At 53.3% G+C, this 26,264-nt stretch overlaps 5 protein-coding genes, 1 long non-coding RNA gene and 1 pseudogene across 7 annotated transcripts in view; 6 read left to right on the top strand and 1 right to left on the bottom strand.

Moving 5' to 3' along the window:
- The window catches only part of LOC146421339 (uncharacterized), a 30,258-nt gene extending 30,047 nt beyond the window's left edge, over window positions 1-211 (top strand). The window contains exon 2 of the mRNA XM_085047497.1: window positions 146-211. The gene's annotated coding sequence lies outside the window, so the exon portion shown is untranslated. The remainder of the gene's footprint in view (window positions 1-145) is intronic.
- The window catches only part of LOC146421325 (uncharacterized), a 155,209-nt pseudogene that overhangs the window by 12,929 nt on the left and 116,016 nt on the right, over window positions 1-26,264 (top strand). The window contains exons 3-5 of the transcript XR_014848719.1: window positions 15,994-16,782; window positions 18,123-18,126; window positions 20,857-21,198. The product of XR_014848719.1 is annotated as an uncharacterized LOC146421325 (transcript). The remainder of the gene's footprint in view (window positions 1-15,993; window positions 16,783-18,122; window positions 18,127-20,856; window positions 21,199-26,264) is intronic.
- The window catches only part of LOC146421328 (uncharacterized), a 238,099-nt gene that overhangs the window by 121,932 nt on the left and 89,903 nt on the right, over window positions 1-26,264 (top strand). The gene's annotated exons all lie outside the window — the stretch shown is intronic.
- LOC146421331 (uncharacterized) overlaps window positions 1-26,264 on the bottom strand; it is a 144,333-nt gene that overhangs the window by 70,746 nt on the left and 47,323 nt on the right. The window contains exon 2 of the mRNA XM_085047532.1: window positions 23,829-23,978. Within this exon, the coding sequence (XP_084903658.1) occupies window positions 23,829-23,978 (150 nt within the window). The remainder of the gene's footprint in view (window positions 1-23,828; window positions 23,979-26,264) is intronic.
- LOC146421338 (uncharacterized) lies at window positions 10,534-11,108 on the top strand. Its single transcript, XR_014848717.1, has 2 exons — window positions 10,534-10,649; window positions 10,762-11,108. It is a non-coding gene; the product is annotated as an uncharacterized LOC146421338 (long non-coding RNA).
- On the top strand, window positions 12,979-14,317 carry LOC146421337 (class II histocompatibility antigen, B-L beta chain-like). Its single transcript, XM_085047522.1, has 3 exons — window positions 12,979-13,305; window positions 13,939-14,045; window positions 14,147-14,317. Exons 1-3 carry the CDS (start codon window positions 13,098-13,100, stop codon window positions 14,153-14,155), a joined length of 324 nt encoding a protein of 107 aa, XP_084903648.1. The 5' UTR covers window positions 12,979-13,097; the 3' UTR covers window positions 14,156-14,317.
- The window catches only part of LOC146421333 (uncharacterized), a 55,307-nt gene continuing 43,949 nt past the window's right edge, over window positions 14,907-26,264 (top strand). The window contains exon 1 of the mRNA XM_085047445.1: window positions 14,907-15,134. Coding sequence (XP_084903571.1) covers window positions 15,126-15,134 — 9 coding nt within the window. The 5' untranslated portion in view covers window positions 14,907-15,125. The remainder of the gene's footprint in view (window positions 15,135-26,264) is intronic.

Below are 26,264 nucleotides of genomic sequence, written 5' to 3'. Positions count from 1 at the left end.
GAGTGTCCTGAATGCAGGAAGAGCTTCATTGCTGCTCTAACTCCATTCCCTGTGGGGAGATCTGCAGTGGATGATCTCCAGTGATCCCCGTTGGGCAGAATCCTGGTGACACTCATTCCAGGTGATCCCTGTTGGGTGGGGGGAGGTATTTTAAATGGTCAAATTTTACTTCTGCTCTGAGCTTTTTAACAATAAATTCAATTCACATTGCCAGTTCCGTGGCTGTTTTGTTCACAAAAGTGTGTGATGAGAGATCTCTTAGCCAGGTCCTTCTATCAACTCAGGAAGCCTTGGTTCAATTTTCTCTCCCCATGGTGGCTGTGCAGGGCAGTGAGAGAGCAGCTCTGCTGGGTGCCTGGCATGGGGCCAGCGTCACCCCACTGCAATGTGCCATGGCCTCGTGTGGCCCTGTGCTCTGGAGCCAGCGCTGCTGTTGCTTTTTCCTTCCTGATGGTTTTCTCTTTTGCATGAAAGGCTTGTGTAGTGTCCCCGCTGTCCCTGGCGTCCCCTGGGCGCCGGCAGCCGCGTCCCTTGGCCTGCTCCCCCTGGGCCGTTGCAGGGCGGCTGGCAGAGGCTGGGAGCTGCCGTGGGGGCCGTGGGGCTGCCCCGGGGGCTGCGTGCCGAGGCGGGGCCGGGAGGTGCGGAGAACTTGGTCGCTATTTGCAGAGCACTGGCGCCTTGGGCCCGGGCCCGTTGCAGGGCTGTTCCTCATGTGCGGCTTTGGCCTCGGCCAGCCCGGGGGGCACTGAGAGCGCGGGGCTTGGGCTGTGCGCTGTGCCGAGCCCGCGCCTCGCTGCCCTTGGCTGGCTGTGCTGTCACTCGGGATTGTCCCAGCGCAATTGCTGCTCGGTGCCAGCGAGCGGGGACAAGCCCGGCGCCGGTGTCGCCGGCAGGCAGGCAGGCAGGCAGGCAGGCAGGCAGGCAGGGCTTTAGTGGGGCAGCAGCGGCACCATGGTGGGAGCGTGTGTGCGGCCCGGGAGCGGCGGCGGAGCTCGGAGAGGCTGTCCCAGCGCAGGTGGGAGCCGCACTGGCTTGTGCCGGGGCTCGGGGCTCGCTGCGGGCGGATGGAGGGGATGGAGGGGGCGGCAGGGGGGCTGTGGCGGCTTCGTTATCCTGTTGAAGCATGTAATTGACTCCACAACTCAGATAGTTATGAAATAGGTATGTGTTTATACTTACCAAAATTAGTAAAACAATTATGGGCTGACATAATGTATTAAGGATACCAGTTGCAGTAGGTGACCATCCAGAAAGCACATCCCACCAGTGGTGATCAGCATCCTGTCTTGCTCTTTGTGAGACTCTGCTTATTCCCTCTGTATCATGGTGAATGTGTATTAAAATTTTCTTTCCACTTTTTTGAATTCCTTTTAGGATGTTAATTAAGTCTTGATGCTCTACTAATTTTCTTACCAGCGTAAGGTTCATCCCAATAGGTGTTGATGATAATTCATGATACATTGTGTCATTGGATTTTATCAATTGATGAGATATAACTGGAGCCGAATACAAAAAGTCACACCCAATGATCTTCACAAAATTACAAATACAAAAATTAGAATGATTCCTAACATCTAAAGTAACATTGTCATTATCTATTTCTATGAGAACACACATTGTTCTTAAGCAAACACAATCCTGACCAATATGTACAAGTACTGTTTTCTGACTAGTATCCGGGTGAACTCCAAAGTGGCAAATGCTTTGCTCAACATCTAAGCATATATCTTTGGCATTAATTGTGTTACTCTCACACATAAACCCTTGTTGTTCTCATGTAATGCATGATTCTAAAGTTACAGTTTGCCAATTTTTAATAAAACATATTTCTTTTAAAATATTAGAGTGGATTTTAAACGCTAAATGAAAATTTATTAAAAACCAGGTTTTATGTTCCTTCATCCCACTTGGATTTTTTCATTAATGATACCAGGTAGGGTCATGATCCACTCATCTTGATTCCAAGCCCATTCAGGTGGGTGGTAAATTTCATCATCATGCATTACAATTATAGCCAAATCTGGACGGCTGTCTATAGGGTAGTTTCCCTGAAAGCTGGTATGCCCTATGAGGGCTTGTGACCAAGGCCATTCAGTGTCGCCCTGGTTAAAAGTACCTTCTTTTTCTTGAAGTATGGTTATAATTGTGAGAACACCAATGAGAGTAACTTTTCTAATTGCATTCATTTTACCTGGGTAAATTTCAATTTCAGTTCATTATCGTTAGAAGCCACGTCCCAAGGGGTCTCTGGAGCCTTCTTCACTCGAGTATGATGAATCCAGGCGTTCTGTTCTTTGATTTTGATCGCAGGCTTCTGGCCATCCTGAAAAGGTATCTGTTAATACCAACAAGTACCAATACCCCCCTTTTCTTGGGAGTTCCAAAAAATCAATTTGCCACTGCTGTCTAGGCCCATTCCCTTTCCCAATTTGGCCCAAGTTTGGGTTGGGGATATTTTTAGGGCTAGTCTGGAGGCAAAGGTCACACTGTCGGGTTACCTGTGTGATGGTAGCATATAAATTTCTGGCAATAATTCTTTCAGTTAAATAATTGTGTAGGGCGTCTATTCCCCAATGTGTTTTTTGGTGTTCTGTTCTTACTAGTGCCCACACTAAATGAGAGGGAATGACCAACCTCCCCTGTGCAGTAATAGCCCAACCCTCTTCATTATATGACCCACTCTGATCTTCGATTTGTTTTCTGTCCTCTTTGTTATAGGTTGGCTTACCTTCTAGGGAGATTTGGCCATCTGGAATTAAAGCCCCTTCAGCTGTCACCTCACCTTTTGCTGCTTCTTTTGCCTCTCTGTCCGCCAGATCATTTCCTTCTTTCAATTCTGAGCTCACTTTCTGGTGTGCCTAGATGTGCATGATTGCTACTTTTTCAGGTAGCTGGACTGCTTCCAACAGCTGGGTTATCTCTTGTGCATGTTTAATGTTTTTTCCTTGTGAGTTCAACAGTCCTCTTTCCTTCCAAATTGCTCCGTGTGCATGTACAACTCCAAATGCATACTTTGAGTCTGTATAAATGTTTATCTTTTTCCCTTTGGCTATTTCCAAAGCACAGGTCAAAGCAATTATTTCAGCTTTCTGGGCAGAAGTGTTTATTGGTAGGGGTCCAGATTCTATTACCTTTTTGCTGGTGGTGACTGCATACCCTGCATGTCACTTTCCACTGATGACATAGCTGCTCCCATTGGTAAACCAGTTCTCTGCATCATCCAAAGGTGTATCCTTCAGATCTGGATGACTAGAATATGTGGCTTCAATAGTTTCCAGGCAGTCGTGGTGCACCTGCTCCCCGTTGTTTCCGCTGAGGAAAGCAGCTGGGTTGACAATGTTGGTGAGCACTATTTCCACATTGTCCTGCTCCACCATGATGAGTTGGTATTTCAGGAACCTCTGTGGGGAAAGCCACTGTCCGCCTTTCACTTCCAGCACTGCAGACACTGTGTGGGACACTAACACAGTCATTTTCTGGCCCAAGGTAAACTTGCGTGCCTCTTGGATATTTAGCACGACTGTTCAGCCCTGAGGCACCCTGGCCATCCTTTGGCTGCTGCATCTAGTTGCTTAGACAGATAAGCAACTGCCCATCGATATGGGCCCAGGTCTTGTGCTAGTATTCCCAGGGCAATCCCCTGCTTCTCATGAGAAAACAGAAAAAATGGTTTCCTCACATCTGGAAGTCCCAAAGCTGGAGCTGACATCAGGGCATTCTTCAGTTGTTTCAAGGCCCTCATGGCCTCTTTTGTCCACTGAAGATCTCTGCTTTCCTTTTTGATGAGCTCATACAAAGGTTTTACAAGGACCCCATAACTAAGGATCCAAAGCCTGCACCATCCCGTCATCCCCAGGAAAGTCCGTAGCTCCTTTACAGTTTGGGGTTTCGGGGTTTGGCAAATGGCCTCTTTCCGGTATTGTCCCAAAGTTCACTGCCCAGCACTGATTTCATAGCCCAAATAAATTACTTTTGGTTTTACTACTTGAGCTTTTTTCTTGGACACCCTGTACCCTTGGAGCCCCAAGAAATTTAGTAAACTTACTGTCCAAAGTACACAGGCTTCTTCTGTCCAGGTAGCTATTAAGATGTCATCAACGTATTGCAATAGCTTCCCTTCTTCAGAGGGGGCTTCCCAGGATTCCAGGTCTTTTGATAGTTGATTCCTGAATAGGGTAGGACTGTTCTTAAATCCTTGAGGCAACACCGTCCAAGTGAGCTGAGTTTTGCGTCCGCTTTTGGGATTTTCCCATTCGAACGCGAATATTTTCTGGCTGGCCTCATGGAGAGGGAGGCAAAAGAAGGCATCTTTTAAATCTAAAACAGTAAACCAGGTTAGTTCAGGTGTTAGCTCAGTAGTGTGTAGGGATTTGACACCACAGGATAGAGGTCCTCAGTTATTTTGTTTACTGCCCTTAAATCTTGTACCACCCGATATGACCCATTAGGTTTGCGGACTGGTAAAATGGGGGTGTTGAAATCAGATTTGCACTCTCTCAATAGCCCTAGCTGTAAAAAGTTTTCAATCACTGGGCTAATTCCTTCCTTGTCTTCTTTCTTAAGGGGGTATTGTTTAACCCTGACTGGTTGTTTCCCTTCCTTCAACTTAATTTGTATCGGAGGTGCATTTTTAGCTCTTCCAGGTACGTTTGTACCCCAGGGAATACTTGATTCATAATTTCCTCACTAATTTCTCCCTCAGCCTCTGTGGTTGTTAGCATTAAACTTAGTATTTCAACATATTGTTGATCATTTACCTCCAGAGTAATTTCCCCATCTTTAAATGAAATGGTTGCTTGTAACTGTTCCAATAGGTCTCTGCCCAAAAGGGCTTTTGGAGATCTGGGCATGTACAAAAACTTGTGAATACCCCATTGCTTTCCCAGTTTATACTTTAAAGATTTGCAAAAATATGCTTTTTCAGATTGACCAGTTGCCCCTTGGACCATGATATAATCATCCCACACCGGCATTAAAGCTTTATTTAAAACCGAGTGTGTTGCCCCCGTGTCCACCAAAAATTCTATTTCTTTTTCTTTTTCCCCTAGCTTCATTATAACCAGTGGATCCGCTAGGGTGGAGTCCTCCAGTCTTCTTCAGTCTTCTTTCATGTGTGTGATGACTGGTTCTCGACCCCGTCTTCTTTGCTCGTTGTTCTGTTTTCTTTTTGGACATTGGTTCTTCCAATGACCAAATTCCTTACAGTTAGCACACTGGTCTTTACCTAACTTAGGTGGGCCTTGTCTGGGTGGTCCCTGCCTGCATGGTCCTTGCTCATATTTTTCTTTTCTTTCTTCTCCTACTATTGCTACTAACTTTCTCATTCCTTGTTTGTACCCTTCTTCTCGATAGCTAAATACTCTCCATGCTTCATTTAATAAGGTCTCTGAGTTTCTCGCATCCGCCCCCCGAAGCTTCTGAAGCTTGTGTCTAATATCCCCTGTAGATTGCTCCAATTACTAATTGCTGTATTCCTATATCAGATTCAGGATCTAATGTAGTGTGGCGATGCATGGCATCTCTCAGGCGATCTAGGAAATCAGATGGTGGCTCGGAAGGACCCTGTTTAATTGCATATAAGGCTGACCAATTGATGATTTTAGGAATGGCCCTTTCCATCCCTTTTGCTACCCATTCCTGGTAATCCTTTAATTTTTGCCTTTCTGCTGACCTGTTTGGATCCCAGTGTGGGTCTTGAAGTGGAAAATAATCTTTTACATCTTGGTGTTGTGTTTTATAAAAGTCCTCTGCCAAATCCCCTGCTGTTTTTAAAATTAATTGTTTTTCAGTTTCAGTTAATGCATCCAATAGCAAATGCATGTCACTCCAATCTGGATTGTGTTGTTTAATTACAAATCACAAGCATTTAGCAGTACCTACTGGATCAGTCCGATAATTTTTGGCCACCCTTTCCCATGCGTCTAGGTCAATTGTAGAAAAAGGTACCTTAATCAGCACTGCTTCTCCCTCTGGTCCCACTGCTTCCCTTAGGGGGGCTTGTAGCACCTGTTTCCTGGTCCGAGATGCGACAGGGCTGTCTGGACGAGAGGGAGTTGGAGTCAGTGTTCCTTCCGAGTCCACATCATCTTGTCTCCTAGGGGGAGGCTTAAGCAGATCAGTTAAATCATGTTCTTGCATTTCTTGATAAACTTTATCTGATTTTATACACCACTCTCCAATGCTGCAGGAGGAGCAACATCTCTTAATTTTTCCCCTTTTGTGTTTATCTTCCTTTTCAAGGGCTAATACCATAGGGTCGGTGGGAGGTCTAATCCCACAATCTCTTTGCCATTCAGGGTGATTTCGAAAAGAAAAAGCATATCAGCATAAGAGACCTTACCCCATTTTCCTTCCCGTCTTAAAAACAGCATTAACTGTAATAGAGTGTTATAGTCTAGAGACCCATGTGGAGGCCCACCTAATTCCATCATCTGGCTTGTACAAAGGCCACCACTGAGTTGTAAATTTGATAAGAGTTCTTTTATCTTTTGTACCTCCACTCCCTGCAATTTCCTTCCAATGTGTTAAAACACAGCCAAGTGGAGTTGCTTTAGGAACCTCTTTGCTTTGCCCAGTTCCTATTTTATCTATTTCCTTCTCTTGGTTTTATCTCTCTTCCAGGCAAACCTCTTTTCACACTGCCTTACTGTTTTTTCCCAGTTTTCCTCCCACACTAACCAGATTTCAGGAACTAGATGACTCTTTCCACACACTAAAGCAATAACAGCTGCTTCTGACCACTCAGTCACAATAGTAACATTGTCTTTTTCGTTAAGATCTCCGCTTTTTGTTTCGGCTATCTTATATCGAGCCTGAATTTCAGAATCCTCACACGCTGGACACCACTTTGATCTCAAACGGAACACACAATACCACTTTCTGTGGCATGCAGCACACTCACACAATGCCCAAACCTTACAGTGATTATTTTTACACTCAAAACAGAAAGGTATTTTTGGCATCAGACAAGCATCTCATTTATTTCACTCAAAGCCAAGCTGGTACGAGAGAGAGGGGAAGAAAAATAAATCAAGATTAATTACTGAGAGGGAGGAAGGGGAAAGAAAAGGAAAAGAAATAAAAGGCAACCACTCTTTATATGCTCCTAAGTTCACTAAGTAAATTAACTCAATATTCTACAATTCCGCTGCTAAAAAAGAACTTGGTAATTTTGTCTACACAAAACTTTTATAATGCACCAACTTATTCTCTTTACAACCTGCACAGTTACTCTCTGACAGGTCAATAAAAATAGTATCTCTTAACTCTGCAAGCCTGCAAACCCACAAATCATACTGTGGCACAGTTATGTTCTTTTGATGTAGTCACCGAAAAAAAGTGTCTCTAACTGGCCACGGTAAAAAGTTTCTCTTTATTCACTTACCACAACAATTTCAAGCAACTGCATACACTCACTCACCCTAACACCACAATAAACACGTAATACAACACAACAAGCGCTTTTACGACCACAACAGCAAAGTACAACAAAAATTCCAAAAAAAACCTCCACACTCATACACCAAAGCTAATAATTCACAACCATACCCAAATATTCACTTCTATTAGACCACTCCTCACACTTAATCAATCATTTGCTCATGCAGACTAATCTGCACCCCACACACATACACAACACCGGTGTTAAAAATACTTCAAACTAGTTCTCTTTCAAAGTAGTTTCCTTAGGGATCCACTCGATTCACCACCAGAATCGCTCGCGGCCACTCTATCGGACAGTGAATCCCCCCTGCCAGCTAAGGACGATGAATTACTTCACCGATCTCCCTTAGCCAGCCCTAACCAGTTGCTTGCAAGCTCACCACTCAGGGACAACGCTGCACACAGGACGTCTCTCTGTGTCTTACCAGCAGCCCTAGCCACGTGTATATGACTTACAGGCTTCCCTATACCCAAAACACATACCGTTTCTCCGCTGTAGCAGGTGGTCGTTGTTTGCCCCCGCAGTGAGCGGCCGAGGAGCGAAGGTCCTCCAGGAAAATCCCGGGGCGCGCCTAGGATGTCAGCCCCTCAGTCGATCCTGCAGCCAGGCAAATCCTGTCCACCTGGGGTGCCAAATGAAGCACGGAATTGACTCCACAACTCAGATAGTTATGAAGTAGGTATGTGTTTATTCCAGCTGGGGTGCATGGGGGGGGCCCCTCCAAAGGCATGCACACCCTCAGTGGCACTTCACTAAGTTTATATTAGGTTACAGATTACATATGCATAAAGTTAGACAAAGCCCCTATACATATTAATTATCTATCCCCACTTCGTATTATAATGAGATCAAAGTTCATTTAAATATGTCCGCGCAAGCGCAGTGTCTTCAGATTAATTGTGGGCGAGGGTCCCAATAATTAATTATGACATGGTCCATACTCTTCATCACGATGAACTGTTCACCCTGTTCCCTTGCGCATGCTCCCTTGGTTCTTGGTTCACGTCCAAGCCTGAGAACCAACTCGTACCGGTCCTGGGGTCCAAGGGTGGGATGCTTGGTTACACTCAGTGGCTTTTCTCAATTATTTGGCTCTCCTCTCTCCATCATCCCCAATACCAGGTAGGCACAAATTCATCAAGAAAAAAATAAATGAATTGCAGCAGGTATATCTTAGTAAATCATTATCCAATCTCTGGCTCTCTAAATCAGTTCAAAAATATTATTATTATTACTATTATTATTATTATTATTATTATTATTATTATTATTATTATTATTATCCAGCTTCTATCTCTTTTACATTAGTGATTTCCATTTTACCCTAAATCAACGAGGAGGATGAGGAGGAGCCCATGGTCCTGGGATGAGCCAGCAGCAGGACAGGCAGGTGCTCCCCATGCCCTGCCCACGGGCACAGCGGGTCCCTTGCCGCCAGGCTGGAGCTGGGCTGGGTGGCCCTGCTCAGGGACACAGTGCCCCGGGGGGATCCCTGGATTCTGGCGGCACAAGCACCACCCCCGGCCTGCCCTGCGCTTGCTTTGGGCCACACCAGCCCCGTGCCAGTGCCTGAGGCACGGCTCCCAGCCCCAGCCAGCCTCAGTGCTGGCAGCAAAGTGCCCCTGGGCCAGCGTGTGCCAGCCTGGGGGCACAGGGAACAGCCCTCAGGGCCGGGCTGGAGTGACCCTGCTGCTTCCTTCTCTTCTTTCTCTTCCTCCACTCTTCTGCTGGTGCTGATGGAGATGGTGGTGAGCCAACATGTACATATGTTCCAGTTGTTGTTCCAGTTGTTGTTCCAGTTGTCGTTGTTGTTATTTTTTGTAAATACGTTGTTTAGTTTCCAGTTTTTAGATAGAACGTTCTACTGTAAATACGTTCTATAGATTGTTGTTGTTATCAAGATTCTTCTATTGTAAATATTTTCTGCAGCTCGTTGTTGTTGCTGCTCTTCTGTAAATAGTCATTCGTTTTCCACAGCTCAGCTTTCTTTGCAATTCCTTTGGGCACAGCAGCACACGCAGCGTTGGGGGTTGGGGTCGCTCCAGGTTCCTGGGGCTGCAGGTGTCTGGGGCTGCTGGCACGGCCACCCCAGGGCTGGGGGTCCCTGTGCATGGGCAGCTTCCACTGACAGAGGTGCCACTGTCCCTGCGGTGTCTCTGGACACACTTGCTACCTCTAGAGGCAAATCCCAATGCGCCCATGGGATGGGCTCCAGGGCAAGGGGACACCTGGGATCTGCTCCTGACGGATCCCTGCAGACTCCACAGGGAGCTGCTGCTGGCAGCACAACTCTGCCCAGCACAGGCTTGATTGCCTTGATTTTATCCCTCAGCCCCAGCGGGTATTGACTTCCTCTTGAGGGAGAACACCAAATTGCCTGCTGTTGCCCAAGAAGCTGCAGCCCCTGCAGGGCTCATCCCTGCTCCCAGCTCTGGGCTCCTGAGCACAGCAAGGAGCTGTTGGGGCTGTTGGAGGGAGTGCAGAGGAGGCCATGGTGATGCTGCAAGGGCTGCAGTCCCTCTGCTCTGAGGAAAGGCTGAGAGAGTTGGGGCTGCTCAGCCTGCAGAGGAGGAGCACCCAGGAAGGTCTCACTGTGGCCATGCAGCACCTGGAGGGGCCCAGAGGAAAGATAGGGACAGAGTGTTCAACAGGGCCAGTGGCGAGAGGAGAAGGGGGGATTGCTGGCAACTGAAAGAGATTGACTAGGCCATGATCTGAATAAGAATTTTTTTTTTTCCCAAAGAGGCTGCTGAGACACTGACACAGGCTGTGCAGAGAGCCTGTGCATGCCCCAGCCCTGGAAACATCCAAGGCCAGCTTAGATGTGGTCCTGAGCATCCCGGGCTGCTGGGAGGTCGCTCAGGCTGGAGTGAGACCATCTTAAGGGTCTTGTCAAAGCCAAATCATGCAAGGATTTGGACATTCTACGATCTCCAGCCCCCAGTGCAGAGTGGCCCTGGAACTCCTGTGACATCTCAGCTCCCACAATTCTGATGTCACAACCCACGTTGCGGGCGCAGCCTCCAGCACCTGTTGCTGAGCACAACACAACCATTGACCCAGTGGCCAGCGAGGAGACCACACTGCTCCCTGTGCCCTGCAGCCTGTTCAACTAGTCCAAATGGTTCCATCAGTTCTGAGTTCATCCTGCTGCCTGGCTCTCACCACCTGCCCCAGCAAGATGTGCTCTCCTGTCCCAGCGGAGGTACAGTGCATTCCATGGAGCTGGGCACCCCCCGACTGCCCGGGCGGGCTGGGGCCCTGTGGGGATGGTGTGGGAAAGGGACCCCACGGTGAGCTTGTGCTACCTGCTGCAGCCTGCCAGAGATGCTGAGGAGGCCATGGATGTGGACATGGTGCTCGAGGAGGAGGAGATGATGGAGGTGGATGTGGAGGATTTTGAAGAGGCGATGGAGGTTGATGTCAAAAAGGATGTGGAGGAGATGGAAGTGGACGTGAGGGATGAAGAAGAAGCTAGGGAGGTGGACGAGGAGGATGAGGAGGAGCCCATGGTCCTGGGATGAGCCAGCAGCAGGACAGGCAGGTGCTCCCCATGCCCTGCCCACGGGCACAGCGGGTCCCTTGCCGCCAGGCTGGGGCTGGGCTGGGTGGCCCTGCTCAGGGACACAGTGCCCCGGGGGGATCCCTGGATTCTGGCGGCACAAGCACCACGCCTGGCCTGCCCTGCGCTTGCTTTGGGCCACACCAGCCCCGTGCCAGTGCCTGAGGCACGGCTCCCAGCCCCAGCCAGGCTCAGTGCTGGCAGCAGAGTACCCCTGAGCCAGCGTGTGCCAGCCTGGGGGCACAGGGAACAGCCCTCAGGGCCGGGCTGGAGTGACCCTGCTGCTTCCTTCTCTTCCAGAACTGATGGAGATGGTGGCGAGCCAACATGTACATATGTTCCAGTTGTTCCAGTTGTTGTTCCAGTTGTCGTTGTAATTTTTTGTAAATATGTTATTTTCCAGTTTTTAGATAGAACGTTCTACTGTAAATACGTTCTATAGATTGTTGTTGTTATCAAGATTCTTCTATTGTAAATATTTTCTGCAGCTCGTTGTTGTTGCTGCTCTTCTGTAAATAAATTGTCATTCGTTTTCCACAGCTCAGCTTTCTTTGCAATTCCTTTGGGCACAGCAGCACACGCAGCGTTGGGGTTTGGGGTCGCTCCAGGTTCCTGGGGCTGGAGGTGTCTGGGGCTGCTGGCACGGCCACCCCAGGGCTGGGGGTCCCTGTGCATGGGGAGCTTCCACTGACACAGGTGCCACTGTCCCTGCGGTGTCTCTGGACACACTTGGTACCTGTAGAGGCAAATCCCAATGCACCCATGGGATGGGCTCCAGGGCAAGGGGACACCTGGGATCTGCTCCTGACGGATCCCTGCAGACTCCACAAGGAGCTGCTGCTGGCAGCACAACTCTGCCCAGCACAGGCTTGATTGCCTTGATTTTATCCCTCAGCCCCAGCGGGTATTGACTTCCTCTTGAGGGAGAACACCAAATTGCCTGCTGTTGCCCAAGAAGCTGCAGGCCCTGCAGGGCTCATCCCTGCTCCCAGCTCTGGGCTCCTGAGCACAGCAAGGAGCTGTTGGGGCTGTTGGAGGGAGTGCAGAGCAGGCCATGGAGATGCTGCAAGGGCTGCAGTCCCTCTGCTCTGAGGAAAGGCTGAGAGAGTTGTGGGTGCTCAGCCTGCAGAGGCTCATGGCCATTCCTTGGGTCATTGGGGGCCACAGGCATGGATGGAGACATTGTGGGAGACAATGCCATTGGTGGGAACAGGCTGGGGACACAGCCGTGGGTGTGGACATGGTGGGACATGGCCAGTGACATGTGGGGAAAGGGCCATGGATGTGCCATGGGGGAAACTTCCAGGGGATGTTGAGGATGTTTGAGGGAGCTGAGGGCTCCTGGCAGGGACTTGGGGGTCACTGAGGGCTTTGGGAACCCCAAGCTGAGCAGCTCTGGCTGTGCTGGGAGACCTGTCAGAGGCTCTGGGGCAGCTGATCAAGGACCCCCTGAGCTGGATGGACCCCCAGGCGGGCATTGGGCTCCTGGAAGGGAATGAACGTCCTTGTCCCCAGGAAGGAAATCCCAGCACCCCAGGGTGTCAGCGGCAGCTGAGAGGCCACAGCAGGGAGGGGAAAGGCAGACAGAGCTGTCCCCCTCCAAAACTGCATCCCAAAAATCCCCAAACTCAGGGATTGCTCCCAGAACAAAGCTGCCAGGAGCTGCCCAAATTGAGTGGAAGGGGGGTTGGGACACCCAGACTGAGCAGGAAGGGCTGGGAATTCCCAAAACCAAGCACGGGGCAGGAGGGTTGGGCATTGGGGGACGATGGAGAAGGAGCAGACCAGCAGGGCAAAAGAGGGAGCTCAGACCCTGAAAGAGAGCAGCAGGGGGATGGGACACCCAAATTGAGTTTGGAGGGGTCTGTGGGTTGGGGGAATGGTGGGAAAGTGGAGGACAGGGGGGGAAAGGTGGGGTTGGCATGCAAGAAGGGTGATTCCCTTTTCCCCCAGCACTCGATCCCTGGAGCAATTCCCTGCGGCTTGGGCGGCACTGGGGGAATCCCCAAGTCCTCTGACCATCCCAGCGTGTCCATCTCGCTGGTGCCCTCGAGCTCCCAGCCCGAGCCCGGCTGCCTGCTGTGCTCCGTGATGGATTTCTACCCTGCGCAGGTGCAGCTGAGGTGGTTCCAGGGCCAGCAGGAGCTATCGGAGCAAGTGGTGACCACCGACCTGCTCCCCAACGGGGACTGGACCTACCAGCTGCTGGTGCTGCTGGAAACGCCCCCCCGGCACGGGGTCACCTACACCTGCCAGGTGGAGCACGTCAGCCTGGAGCAGCCCCTGAGGCGGCACTGGGGTACGGCCAGAGCCCACAGCGCCGGGGGGAGCGGGGGAGGCACTGGGGGGGCTGGCAGGGGGATTGGGCTGTGTTGGGGGGAACTGGGAGGGAGGTGGAGAGAGACTTGTTTATACTGGGAGAGGAGCTTGGGGGTGTAGGAGGGCTGGGGAGGGGTTGGAAGGATGTTGGGGACGGTGGGATGAGGGTCTGGGGGTGCTGGTGGGCACTGGGAGGGAGTTTGGGGGTGCTGGGGGGAACTGGGAGGGAGTTTGGGGGTGCTGGGGGGAACTGGGAGGGAGTTGGAGTGAGGCTGGAGGGGCTGGAAGGAGATTGGGGATGGAAAAGCAAAGGTTGGAATGAGGTTGGTTGTGCTGGGAAGAGACTGGGAGGGACCTTGGTGAGTCCTGGTGGGGCTGGGAAGGTACTGGGAGAGGGTTTGGGGGTCCTGGGGCGGTGGGGGGCAACTGGGAGGGGTTGTGGGGTGCTGAGAGGGACGGGAGGGGCTTTGGTGTGCCCTGGGGAGGCTGGGAATGAATTGGGAGGGGGTTTCAGGGGCTCCTGGGTGGGCTGGGGTGACTGGGAGGGTGCTTGGAGGGGCTTGGGGTGTCGGTGAGAGGTTTCTGGGGGTCCTGAGCCCTGCTGACCCCCCAGAGATGCCGCCGGACGCTGCCCGCAGCAAGATGCTGACGGGGATCGGGGGCTTCGTGTTGGGCTTCGTCTTCCTGGCGCTGGGGCTCGGCTTCTACCTGCGCAAGAAGGTGAGGGGGGATCCCGGGGGTCGTGTCCCCCCTGCCCCGCAGCGGCTGTGCTCCCCCCGGGGCCCCCCAGCCCGGTGTCACCCCCTTTTCTCTGCCCACAGAGCTCCTGAGCCGCCGCCGGCCGCAGCCCCTCCCCGTGGCCTCGGGCCCGGCCGGGACCCCCCGCTCTGTCCCCATGCTGATTTTGGGGTGTCACGTGTCCCCCCAGCCCTGCTGTCACTCTGACCCCAACTGGCTGCTCCCAGTGCTCCCAATAAAGCTTCCCAGTTGGCTCCGGTCGCGTTTCTTGGGGGGCACTGGGGAGGGACTTGGGGGGGCCCCGCGGTGGGGCTGTGATTGGGGGGCAGAACTGACCGCGGGATGGATCGGGAATGGGGAACCCCGTGTGTCCCCAAGTGTCACCCCGCTCTGGGGGCCTTGGGAGGCAGCTGAACCCCGACACGGCATACAGCGAACCCCAAAAAAGGCACTGAGACCCCTGAGCCCCCCAGAACCTCCAAACCCCATAGAAAAACAGCCCCGAAAAATAGCCCCGCGAAAATGAGCCAATGGGAGAAGGCGCTGAGCGATTCTGATCCAATCCGAGCCCGCGGCGCTGATGACTCTCCAGTTCCCAGGCAGACCCGCAGCGCCCAGCGCTCCCCACCCCAACCCCACCTGCGCCCCCCCCTCGCCCCCAGCGCTTCCCGCCAGCCCAATTTGGGGAGGGGGCGCGTGGGGGACGCCCAGGCCTGGCCCGGAGCCCAGCGCTGCCCCAGCCCGACCTGCCCCGGCTCCATCCCGGCTCCTCCCGCGGGATGCGACGGCGTGGGGAAAAGGGGGGGAAAGGATGGGCGCTGGGCTTGGGGGGAGGAGGAGAAGGGATGGAGGAGGAGGAGGAGGGATGAGGAAGGAGCGGGAGAAAGGCCGGAGATCCGAGGAGGAGGAGGCGGGAGGAGGAAGGAGGAGGAGCCGCGGGAGGAGGAAGGAGGAGAGAGGAAGAGGAGGAGCAGGAAGAGGTTGGAGAGAGGAAGAGGAAAAGCAGCAGAAGCAGCGCGGAGCTCTTTGTGTGTCGCGGCCCCGGGAGCATCGGCGCCCCGCATGCCGCAGGTGAGGGGGAGGAGGAAGTCGCCCCAAATGTCTCGAGGGTCCCCGAGCGGCGTTTTTTCTGGGCGGGTGTTTGGAGCTCGCAGCTCCCGGGATTGAGCCACAAATCTCGTGAAGGGTGGCTGGGAGGGTTTGATTGTGCGGGGGAATGTTTGGTTGTTGCGGAAGGGCAAAGCTGAGGCGCCAATGGCCCTTTAGGGGGATATTTTGGGGGCTGCAGGTGGGCACGGCCCGGTGTCGGGGTGGGAGGGGGACATGGGGCATGGGGTCCCCCCGGGAGAGCGGTGGAGGGGAAGGGCGGGAGCCCCGGAGTGGGGTGAGCGGAGAGGTGCGATCGCGGAGCTGGGGGAGCCCCGGCAGGCTGGAGAGGGGGGAGCGTGGCTAAGGGGGAAGCCTGGGATCCCTGGAGGCGCGGAGCAGAGAATGAGGGGAGAAGGGACCCCTGGGACCCTCAAACCCCCCGGATCATTCCTAAGCGGGACCCTGGAAAATAGGGAAGCCCGGGAGCCACGGGAGCCCCATGAGTGCAGGGAAGGGAGACCCTGAGGAGGCCAAAGTGAAAAGAGCAGAGAGGGGGAAATGCTGTTAGGGTTTTGAGGTGAATGGTGGTGCTTTGGGGATTTTATGGACACAAACCCCCGGGAGACTTGCAGATCTGGAGCTGGTCAGGAGGAACCCCCAGGGCAAGGCACTCAGCCCTTGTTTTTCCCCCAAAGCAGGATTTGTCATTGCCAAGGCGTGGCCGGATGGAGGAGGAGGAAAAGGCCCGGAGAAGCAGCCGGAGCTCGGAGCTGGGGGAGAAGCCTGAGGGCAGAGAGAAGCCCCACAAGTGTGGGGAATGTGGGAAAAGCTTCAGGCAGAGATCTGAGCTGATCAAGCACCAGAGGATCCACACTGGAGAAAAACCCTACGATTGTGAGGAATGTGGGATGAGCTTCAGTCAGAGCTCCAACCTGATCAGGCACAAGAAGATCCACACTGGGGAGAGGCCCTATGAGTGTCCTAAGTGTGGGAAGAGGTTTCAGACCAGCTCCAGTCTCCTCCTCCATGAGCGCGTTCACACCCAGGAGAGGCCCTTCTGCTGCCCTGACTGCGGGAAGAGCTTCCAGCACAAATTCACTCTCATCCGGCACCAGGTGATCCACACTGGGGAGAGGCCCTACGAGTGTGGGGAGTGTGGGAAGAGCTTCAGCTACCTGTTCATCCTGATGCAGCACCGCAGGATCCACACTGGGGAAAAGCCCTATGAGTGTGGGAAGTGTGGGAAGAGCTTCAGCCAGATGTCACACCTGATGCGGCACCAAATGATCCACACAGGAGTAAAGCCCTACAGTTGTGCAGAATGTGGGAAGAGCTTCAGCAACAGCTCACATCTCAGCCGCCACAAGATGATCCACACAGGAGAGAGGCCCTATGAATGTGGGAAGTGTGGGAAGAGGTTTCACGCCAGCTCCAATCTCCTCGTCCATGAGCGCATTCACACTCAGGAGAGGCCCTTCCGCTGCCCTGACTGCGGGAAAGGCTTCAAGCAAAACGGCAACCTCATCACCCACCGGCGCATCCACACTGGGGAAAAGCCCTACGAGTGTCCCAAGTGTGGGAAGAGCTTCTCACAGATCTCTAACTTGACTCAGCACCAACAGAGGCACCAGTGAGAGAAGCCCTGCAAGTGTCACAAGTGCAGGAAGAGCTTCATTGCTGCTCCAACTCCATCCCCTGTGGGAAGATCTGCAGTGGATGATCCCCAGTGATCCCCATTGGGCAGAATCCTGGTAACCCCCATTCCAGGTGATTCCCATCAAGTTAGGGGAATGTGTTTTAAATGGCCAAATTATTCTTCTCCTGCTCTGGGTTTGTTAGCAATAAATGCAATTCACATTGCCAGTTCTGAGCCTGTTTTGTGCACAAAGGTGTTGGATGAGGGATCTCTTAGCCAGGTCCTTCTATCAACTCAGGAAGCCTTGGTTCAATTTTCTCTCCCCATGGCGGCTGTGCAGGGTAGTGAGAGAGCAGCTCTGCTGGGTGCCTGGCATGGGGCCAGCGTCACCCCACTGCAATGTGCCATGGCCTCGTGTGGCCCTGTGCTCTGGAGCCAGTGCTGCTGTTGCTTTTTCCTTCCTGATGATTTTCTCTTTTGCATCAAAGGCTTGTGAAGTGTCCCCGCTGTCCCTGGCGTCCCCTGGGCGCCGGCAGCCGCGTCCCTTGGCCTGCTCCCCCTGGGCCGTTGCAGGGTGGCTGGCAGAGGCTGGGAGCTGCCGTGGGGGCCGTGGGGCTGCCCCGGGGGCTGCGTGCCGAGGCGGGGCCGGGAGGTGCGGAGAACTTGGTCGCTGTTTGCAGAGCAATGGCGCCTTGGGCCCGGGCCCGTTGCAGGGCTGTTCCTCATGTGCGGCTTTGGCCTCGGCCAGCCCGGGGGGCACTGAGAGCGCGGGGCTTGGGCTGTGCGCTCTGCAGAGCCCGCGCCTCGCTGCCCTTGGCTGGCTGTGCTGTCACTCGCAATTGTCCCAGCGCAATTGCTGCTCGGTGCCAGCGAGCGGGGACAAGGCCGGCGCCGGTGTCGCCCCCAGGCAGGCAGGCAGGGCTTTAGTGGGGCAGCAGCGGCGCCATGGTGGGAGCGTGTGTGCGGCCCGGGAGCGGCAGCGGAGCTCGGAGAGGCTGTCCCAGCGCAGGTGGGAGCCGCGCTGCCTTGTGCCGGTGCTCGGGGCTCGCTGCGGGCGGATGGAGGGGATGGAGGGGGCGGCGGGGGGGCTGTAGTGGCTTCGTTCCCCCGTCTCCCTCCCTCCCTGGCTGTGGCGCCGTGTTGCCGCTGGCCTGAGGCCGCTGAGGGAGCGGCTGCCCGCGGTCTCCTTACCGCTGCTGCTTCGGCAGGAGGCGGTGCCGGAGCAGCGCTGGCTCGTCCCGCTCTCTGTGGGTAGGACAGAGGTGGCTGCGCTGTCGGCGGCAGTGTGCGGGAAAATCCGCGTGGCCAGAGGTTTGTGTGGCCGCAGGAGACAGAGGAGTCGTGTGAAAGTGATTTTATGGATGGACAGAGGGAGAGGCCGTGGGGCATTTGCCATGGGGTCTGTAAAACGCAGCCTCCTTTTTATGCTCGTTTTCCCGGCTGCGTTTCATTGTCCCTTTGCCCTCTTGTCACCGTACCTGCGCGAAAAACATAAAACCTTTCAACAAGATTTTTAACGTTAGAGAGTGAAGGCAATATTTTATTGTCTGAGCAGGATGTTGTTGTGTCCAGGATGTACCTCGGGAATCACCCCATATACAGAGAGTCCGGGTTTGTGGAGAGAATCATTCTATGGCATGTAACTTTTACAAGATTTTTCAGGTATTTTATACAGTCAAAACTCATAGCAGGGTTTTTGGTCAGTCTGAATTGGTTCCATGTTGCTCATTTTCTATTATATGGTTTCGTATTGGATCCAGATTTCTTCTCTTCTGATGTTAATTAGCTCTTCCTTCTTATCTCTCTTTAGCCAGACAAGGTGTCTCCAGACAGCCAGAGGTGAGGTTTGGAGCTGATGTTCGTTAATGGCTGCTGATGGCCTTTTGTCTTTTGGGTTCCTCTTAGTGTGTAGTTATGTTAAGCTCATCAGACCTCACCTGGCAGAACAATGTCCTGAAAAAAAACCTTAAAATTCCTTTTCCCCGGGTGAACAAACAAACAAAGAAAAGCCTTGAAAAAAGTTATAGAAAATAATTAACCTGGTATATTTTCCAACACTCTGGCTGAGGTACTTGGAAGGTACAGACTTCCCTCTCTGCTCACTGCCTGTGTCCCTTAATATGCACCCCTAGTTAGTGTAACATTCAGTATTCGTGGGTCTGGGAAGTGTTTGTTCTGCTTGTGGAAGTTCAGGAATGGAGCAGGAGCTTGGCTGAGCAGCTGTCTGTATCAATTAGTAACAATTCAAATTCACAATGGGTTTTGGGATCTGATATGAATTCTTAGGATTCTCAGGGTCTGCTCCGTGGTGTTGTAGGATTTTTTCTGCTGGCCATTTTAGTTTTTTTAAATATTTTTGAGGTGCTCCCTCCTGACCTTATTTTGCACTTTTGTTTAATTTAATCATTCTATATTTGGATTCCCAACTGATTTTCCTAAACTTGTGGTAGCAAAAATCCCCAGTGGTTTATTACACTCTATAAAGCATCCACAATGCTAGCACATGTTGGAGTGAGGAGAGAGATGATTCGCCCCCTCTTTTTTTAGAGGTGTTTTCCCAACCTTCTCCATTTGCTGGGTTTTTTTGCAGTTTAAGCAATTTGTGCTCCGAGTCAGATCTCTTCAGTCTGGGCTTTGCCTTGAGCTGTGCAAATTCCATCTGTGCAAGCAGGCAGAGCTTGGGCTGAGGGACAGAGGGAATTGGCCCAATTGCTCCCCCAGGCCAGAAGGCCCTGCTCCATTGTCCAGCCTTTGCCCCAGCAGGGTTCATTTGCATTTCTAAAGCTCCTTCCTCTCCTGGCTGCCTGGAACCGAAGCTTCTCTGCCAGGGCAGCCATCGGGTGACTCACATGTGGCTCTGCCCCCCACAAGCTGCTTTGGGGATTTTTTCTTCAACAATATTGTGTTAATTAGCTGCAGGAGGAGAAGGAGGTGGGATTTGGTAGGAGGAAGAGGAGGAGGAGTAGTGACGGGAAGAGGAGTGTGAGGAAGAGTAGGGATAGAGGAGGAGGAGCAGGAAGAGGAGGCAGCCCAAGGTTCCAGCACTGCCTGTATCTGCAGCTCCCCACATGCAGCAGGTGACTGGGGAGGGGGATCAACGATTTTCACGGGGCTTAAATCTTGGCGTTTGTGAGGTTTATTTGGCTAAATGTTCATTCTTTGAGTGGTTTTGGGAGTGATTATTTACATTTTGGAGGGGCTTTTCCATAAATCTTGATGTTGTAGTAGTTTGGAGTCTGTTTCTTTATGTTTGTGGGATATTTGGGAGTCTTGGTGGTTAGTGGTTTTTACAGCCACCAAACTGCCAGAGACTTGCAGAGCTGGAGCTGGTCAGGAGGAACCCCCAGGGCAAGGCACTCAGCCCTTGTTTTTCCCCCAAAGCAGGATTTGTCATTGCCAAGGTGTGGCCGGATGAAGGAGGAGGAAAAGGCCCGGAGATGCCGCAGGAGGAGGAGCTGCAAACGCAGCCCAGGGAGCTGCGAGGAGGAAAGAGCCTCGCTGTGCCGGGAAGGCAGCCGGAGATGCAGCCGGAGCTCGGAGCTGGGGGAGAGGCCTGGGGGCAGAGAGAAGCCCCACAAGTGTGGGGAATGTGGGAAAAGCTTCAGGCGGAGATCTGAGCTGATCCGGCACCAGCTGATCCACACAGGGGAGAAGATGTATGAGTGTGGGGAGTGTGGGAAGAGCTTCGGCCAGATGTCCACTCTGATCACACACCAGAGGATCCACACTGGGGAAAAGCCCTACAAGTGTGGGGAATGTGGGAAGAGCTTCAGGCAGAGATCTTACCTAATCCGGCACCAGGTGATCCACACTGGGAAAAAGCCCTACGAGTGTGGGAAGTGTGGGAAGAGCTTCAGCCGGATGTCCACCCTGATGCGGCACCAGGTGATCCACACTGGAGAAAAGCCATACGATTGCGTGGAATGTGGGAAGAGCTTCAGCCAGAACTCCACCCTGATGCGGCACCAGGTGATCCACACTGGGGAGAGGCCCTATGAGTGTCCCACGTGTGGGAAGAAGTTTCAGACCAGCTCCCATCTCCTCCTCCATGAGCGCATTCACACCCAGGAGAAGCCCTTCCGCTGCCCTGACTGCAGGAAGGGCTTCAATCGAAACTCCACCCTCACCAGGCACCGGCGCATCCACACTGGGGAAAAGCCCTACGTGTGTGGGAAGTGTGAGAAGAGCTTCAGCCGGATGTCCACCCTGATGCAGCACCAGGTGATCCACACTGGGGAAAAGCCCTACGAGTGTGGGGAATGTGGGAAGAGCTTTGGATCGAAAACTAAGCTCAATGTGCACCACAGGATCCACACTGGGGAAAAGCCCTACGAGTGTCCCAAGTGTGGGAAGAGATTCTCGCAGAGCTCTACCTTGACCCGACACCAGAGGAGGCACAGGTGAAGGAAGGCCTTCTGAGTTAGGGTAAAATAGAAATTATTAATTTAAAAGAACTAGAAGCTGGATAATAATAACTTTTGAACTGATTTAGAAGGCCAGAGATTGGATAATGATTTACGAAGATTTGCCTGCTGGAGACAATTTATTATTTGCTTAATGATTTTGTGCCTACCTAGTATTGGGGACGATAGAGAGAAGAGAGACAAATAATTCAGAAAAACCACTGAGTGTAACCGAGCATCCCGCCCTTGGACCCCAAACCGGTACAGTTGGGTTCTCAGGCTTGGACTTGGACCAAGAACCAAGGGAGCATCGCAAGGGAGCAAGGTGAAGAGTTCATTGTGAAGAAGACTATCGATTATCTCGTCATTAACCATTTGGGACCCTTGACCACAATTAATCTGAGACACTGCGCTTGCACAAGCATATTTCAATGAACATTGAACTCATTATAATACGAAGCGGGGATAGGTAATGAATATGTATAGGGGCTTTGTCTAACTTTATGCATATGTAACCTGTAACCTGATATAAACCTAGTGAAGTGCTGCTGAGGTGTGCATGCCTTTGGAGGGGTTACCCCCCATGCACCCCAGCAGGAATAAACACATACCTACTTCGTAACTTCATCTGAGTTTTGGAGTCAATTCGGTGCTTCAACAGGAGAACGAAGCCGCCACAGCCCCCCTGCTACCCCCTCCATCCCCTCCATCTGCCCGCAGCAAGCCCGAGCCCCGGCACAAGGCAGCGCGGCTCCCACCTGCGCTGGGACAGCCTCTCCGAGCTCCGCTGCCGCCGCTCCCGGGCCGCACACACGCTCCCACCATGGCGCCGCTGCTGCCCCACTAAAGCCCTGCCTGCCTGCCTGGGGGCGACACCGGCGCCGGCCTTGTCCCCGCTCGCTGGCACCGAGCAGCAATTGCGCTGGGACAATTGCGAGTGACAGCACAGCCAGCCAAGGGCAGCGAGGCGCGGGCTCTGCACAGCGCACAGCCCAAGCCCCGAGCTCTCAGTGCCCCCCGGGCTGGCCGAGGCCAAAGCCGCACGAGGAACAGCCCTGCAACGGGCCCGGGCCCAAGGCGCAATTGCTCTGCAAATAGCGACCAAGTTCTCCGCACCTCCCGGCCCCGCCTCGGCACGCAGCCCCCGGGGCAGCCCCACGGCCCCCACGGCAGCTCCCAGCCAGCCGCCCTGCAACGGCCCAGGGGGAGCAGGCCAAGGGACGCGGCTGCCGGCGCCCAGGGGACGCCAGAGACAGCGGGGGCACTTCACAAGCCTTTGATGCAAAAGAGAAAATCATCAGGAAGGAAAAAGCAACACCAGCGCTGGCTCCAGAGCACAGGGCCAAGCGAGACCATGGCACATTGCAGTGGGGTGACGCTGGCCCCATGCCAGGCACCCAGCAGAGCTGCTCTCTCACTGCCCTGCACAGCCGCCATGGGGAGACAAAATTGAACCAAGGCTTCCTGAGTTGATAGAAGGACCTGGCTAAGAGATCCCTCATCCAACACCTTTGTGCACAAAAAAGGCTCGCAATTGGCGATGTGAATTGAATTTATTGCTAACAAACTCAGAGCAAGAGAAGAAGGAAAATTTGACCATTTAAAAAATATTTCCCCCATCTGACGGGGATCACCTGGAATGAGAGTCACCAGGATTCTGCCCAATGGGGATCACTGGGGATCATCCACTGCAGATCTTCCCACTGGGGATGGAGTTGGAGCAGCAATGAAGCTCTTCGTGCACTCGGGACACTCGCAGGTCTTCCCTCACTTGTGCCTCTGTTGGTGCCGAGTCAAGTGAGAGCTCCTGGAAAAGCTCTTCCCACACTCGGGACACTCATAGGGCCTTTTCCCCAGTGTGTATCACTGGTGCCGCATCAGGTGTGACATCTGGCTGAAGCTCTTCCCACACTTCCCACACTTGTAGGGCTTTTCCCCTGTGTGGATCATTTGGTGCCTGATGAGGTGGGAGTTTTGCTTGAAGCCCTTCCCACAGTCAGGGCAGCGGAAGGGCCTCTCCTGAGTGTGAATGCGCTCATGGCGGAGGAGATAGGAGCTGGTCTGAAACCTTTTAGCACACTCTGGACACTCATAGGGCCTCTCCCCGGTGTGGATCCTCTTGTGCTGGATCAGGGTGGACATCAGCGTGAAGCTTTTCCCACACTTCCCACACTCATAGGGCTTTTCCCCAGTGTGGATGCGCCGGTGGGTGATGAGGGTGGAGTTTTGCTTGAAGCCCTTCCCGCAGTCAGGGCAGCAGAAGAGCCTCTCCTGGGTGTGAATGCGCTCATGGACGAGGAGATGGGAGCTGGTCTGAAACCTCTTCCCACACTTGGGACACTTATAGGGTCTCTCCCCGGTGTGGATCTTCTTGTGCTTACTCAGAGAGGAATTGTCCCCGAAGCTTTTCCCACATTCCTCACAATCGTAGGACTTTTCCCCGGTGTGGATCACCTGATGCCGCATCAGGTGTGACATCTGGCTGAAGCTCTTCCCACACTTCCCACACTCATAGGGCTTTTCTCCTGTGTGGATCATCTGGTGCCGGATCAGCTCACATCTCTGCCTGAAGCTTTTTCCACATTCCCCACAGTCGTAGAGCTTTTCCCCAGTGTGGATCCACTGGTGCCGAATCAGGTGAGATCTCCACCTGAAGCTTTTCCCACATTCCCCACACTTGTGGGGCTTCTCTCTGCCCTCAGGCTTCTCCCCCAGCTCCGAGCTCCGGCTGCATCTCTGGGCCTTTTCCTCTTCCTCCATCTGGCCATGCCTTGCCAATGACAAATCCTGCTTTGGGGGAAAAACAAGGGCTGAGGGCCTTGCCCTGGGGATTCCTCCTGCCCAGCTCCAGCTCTGCAAGTCTCCAGGAGATTTAAGGCTGCAAAAACCACTAACCAACAAGATTCCCAAATATCCCAGAAACATAAGACACAGACCCTAAACTCCAAAACCATCAAGATTCAGCCAAAAGCCCCCCCAGAATATGAAGAATCACGCCCAAAAAAACCCAAAGCATGAGCATTCACCCCAACAAACCTCACAAACACCAAAATTTAGGCTCCAGGAAAATCCTGGAACCCCCTCCCCAGTCACCTGCTCCTTGTGGGGGGCTGCAGATACAGGGAGTGCTGGAACCTTGGGCTGCCTCCTCTACCTGCTGCTCCTCCTCTATCCTTACTGTTCCTCACACTCTTGTTCCTCTCACTTCTCCTCCTCCCCTTCCTTCTACAAAATCCCACCACCTTCTCCTTCAGCTAATTAATACAATATTGTTGAATAAAAAAATCCCGGAAGCTGCAAGCTCCAAACACCCGCCGAGAAAAAACGCCGCTCGGGGACCCCCGAGACATTTGGGGCGACTTTCTCCTCCCCCTCACCTGCGGCATGCGGGGCGCCGATGCTCCCGGGGCCGCGACAGACAAAGAGCTCCGCGCTGCTTCTGCTGCTCCTCCTCTTCCTCTCTCCAACCTCTTCCTGCTCCTCCTCTTCCTCTCCCCATCTTCATCCTCCCCCGGCTCTTCCTCCTCCCGCCTCGTCCTCCTCGGATCTCCGGCCTTTCTCCTGCTCCTTCCTCATCCCTCCTCCTCCTCCTCCATCCCTTCTCCTCCTCCCCCCAAGCCCAGCGCCCAGCCTTTTCCCCCCTTTTCCCCACGCCGTCGCATCCCGCGGGAGGAGCCGGGATGGAGCCGGGGCAGGTCGGGCTGGGGCAGCGCTGGGCTCCGGGCCAGGCCTGGGCTCCCCCCACGCACCCCCTCCCCAAATTGGCCTGGCGGGAAGCGCTGGGGGCGAGGGGGCGGCGCAAGTGGGGTTGGGGTGGGGAGCGCTGGGCGCTGCGGGTCTGCCTGGGAACTGGAGAGTCATCAGCGCCGCGAGCTCGGATTGGATCAGAATCGCTCAACGCCTTCTCCCATTGGCTCATTTTCGCGGGGCTATTTTTCGCGGGGCTCTTTTTCTATGGGGTTTGGAGGTTCTGGGGGGCTCAGGGTGTCTCAGTGCCTTTTCTGGGGTTCGCTGTATGCCGTGTCGGGGTTCAGCTGCCTCCCAAGGCCCCGCAGAGCGAGGTGGCACTTGGGGACTGCAGTGGTTTTGAGTGGCCCAGAACATCAGCAAGGTATCTTTAACATCTAAGAGAAATTTAAACCCCTCAGTAGCTGGTGTAGTAAGCCTGAAGAAGTATCTGAGGGGTGGGGAGTGGCACAAAGATGGCTCCTGTGTGTGTTCTGAGTGAAATTTTTGGTAGTTTTTCATCAAGTCCAGCAGAGTCAATCTCTGATACCTCTGAAACTGATGGAGATGCTGCTGGCCAGGTTTGGGTCAATTAGAGGTTCTATTTATGCCTCTGTGAAAACGTATTTATGAAATAGTAAAAACAAAAGTAGACACACACTTCTTTGTAGCTAGAGGAGGAGGAGGAGGTAAAAATATATGAAGGGAGAACAACATGGAGACACCAAGGTGAGTGGAGAAGGTGGGGGAGGAGGTCCTCCAGGCGCCGGAGCTGAAAACCCTCTGCTAGCCGTGCTGAAGTCCACGGGAGGAGCGGGAGGTTCCCCTGCAGCCCATGGAGCCCACAGGGGTGCAGAAATCCACCTACAGCCCACGCCAGAGGAGCAGGTGGATGCCTGGAGGAAGCTGTGATCCAGAGAGAGTCTCATCTAAAGAGTTCAAGCTGCAAAGGTCTTGCAAGGGAGAGAAAGGCCTTTTCTTTGCTCCTGGCATGGAAGCAGCCTGGCCTCGGCTCGGCAGAGTCTGCACCTATGGACAAGAGGACTCATGTTGCAGCAGAATTCGGGTGAGATGTTGCTCGTGAGATCAGAGCCATGCCAAAGAAGTTCCCAGAGGACTGTCTCTCGTGGGAAGGACCCCGTGGCTAAGTAGAGGACCCCTCTCCCTGATGGACTGAGCAGAGAACAAACCCCTCACCCTGCCCCCTGCCCGTGCTGTTGGTTTGGAAAGAGGGAAGGGGGCTGAAAACATCTTCTTATGAGGGAGGGGGTGAGAGCAAGAGAACTGTCTAGAGAGAGAGATAAGCAGAGATAAACAATATTTGTAGTAGAAAAATTGTAGAGATGA

The sequence above is a fragment of the Lichenostomus cassidix genome, unplaced genomic scaffold, assembly GCF_008360975.1.
Source record: "Lichenostomus cassidix isolate B80296 unplaced genomic scaffold, HeHo_3.0 HiC_scaffold_33, whole genome shotgun sequence".
In the NCBI taxonomy this organism is placed as follows: Eukaryota; Metazoa; Chordata; class Aves; order Passeriformes; family Meliphagidae; genus Lichenostomus; species Lichenostomus cassidix.
Note: the sequence above shows the minus strand (reverse complement) of the source record. Positions and strands in the feature narration are given on the sequence as shown.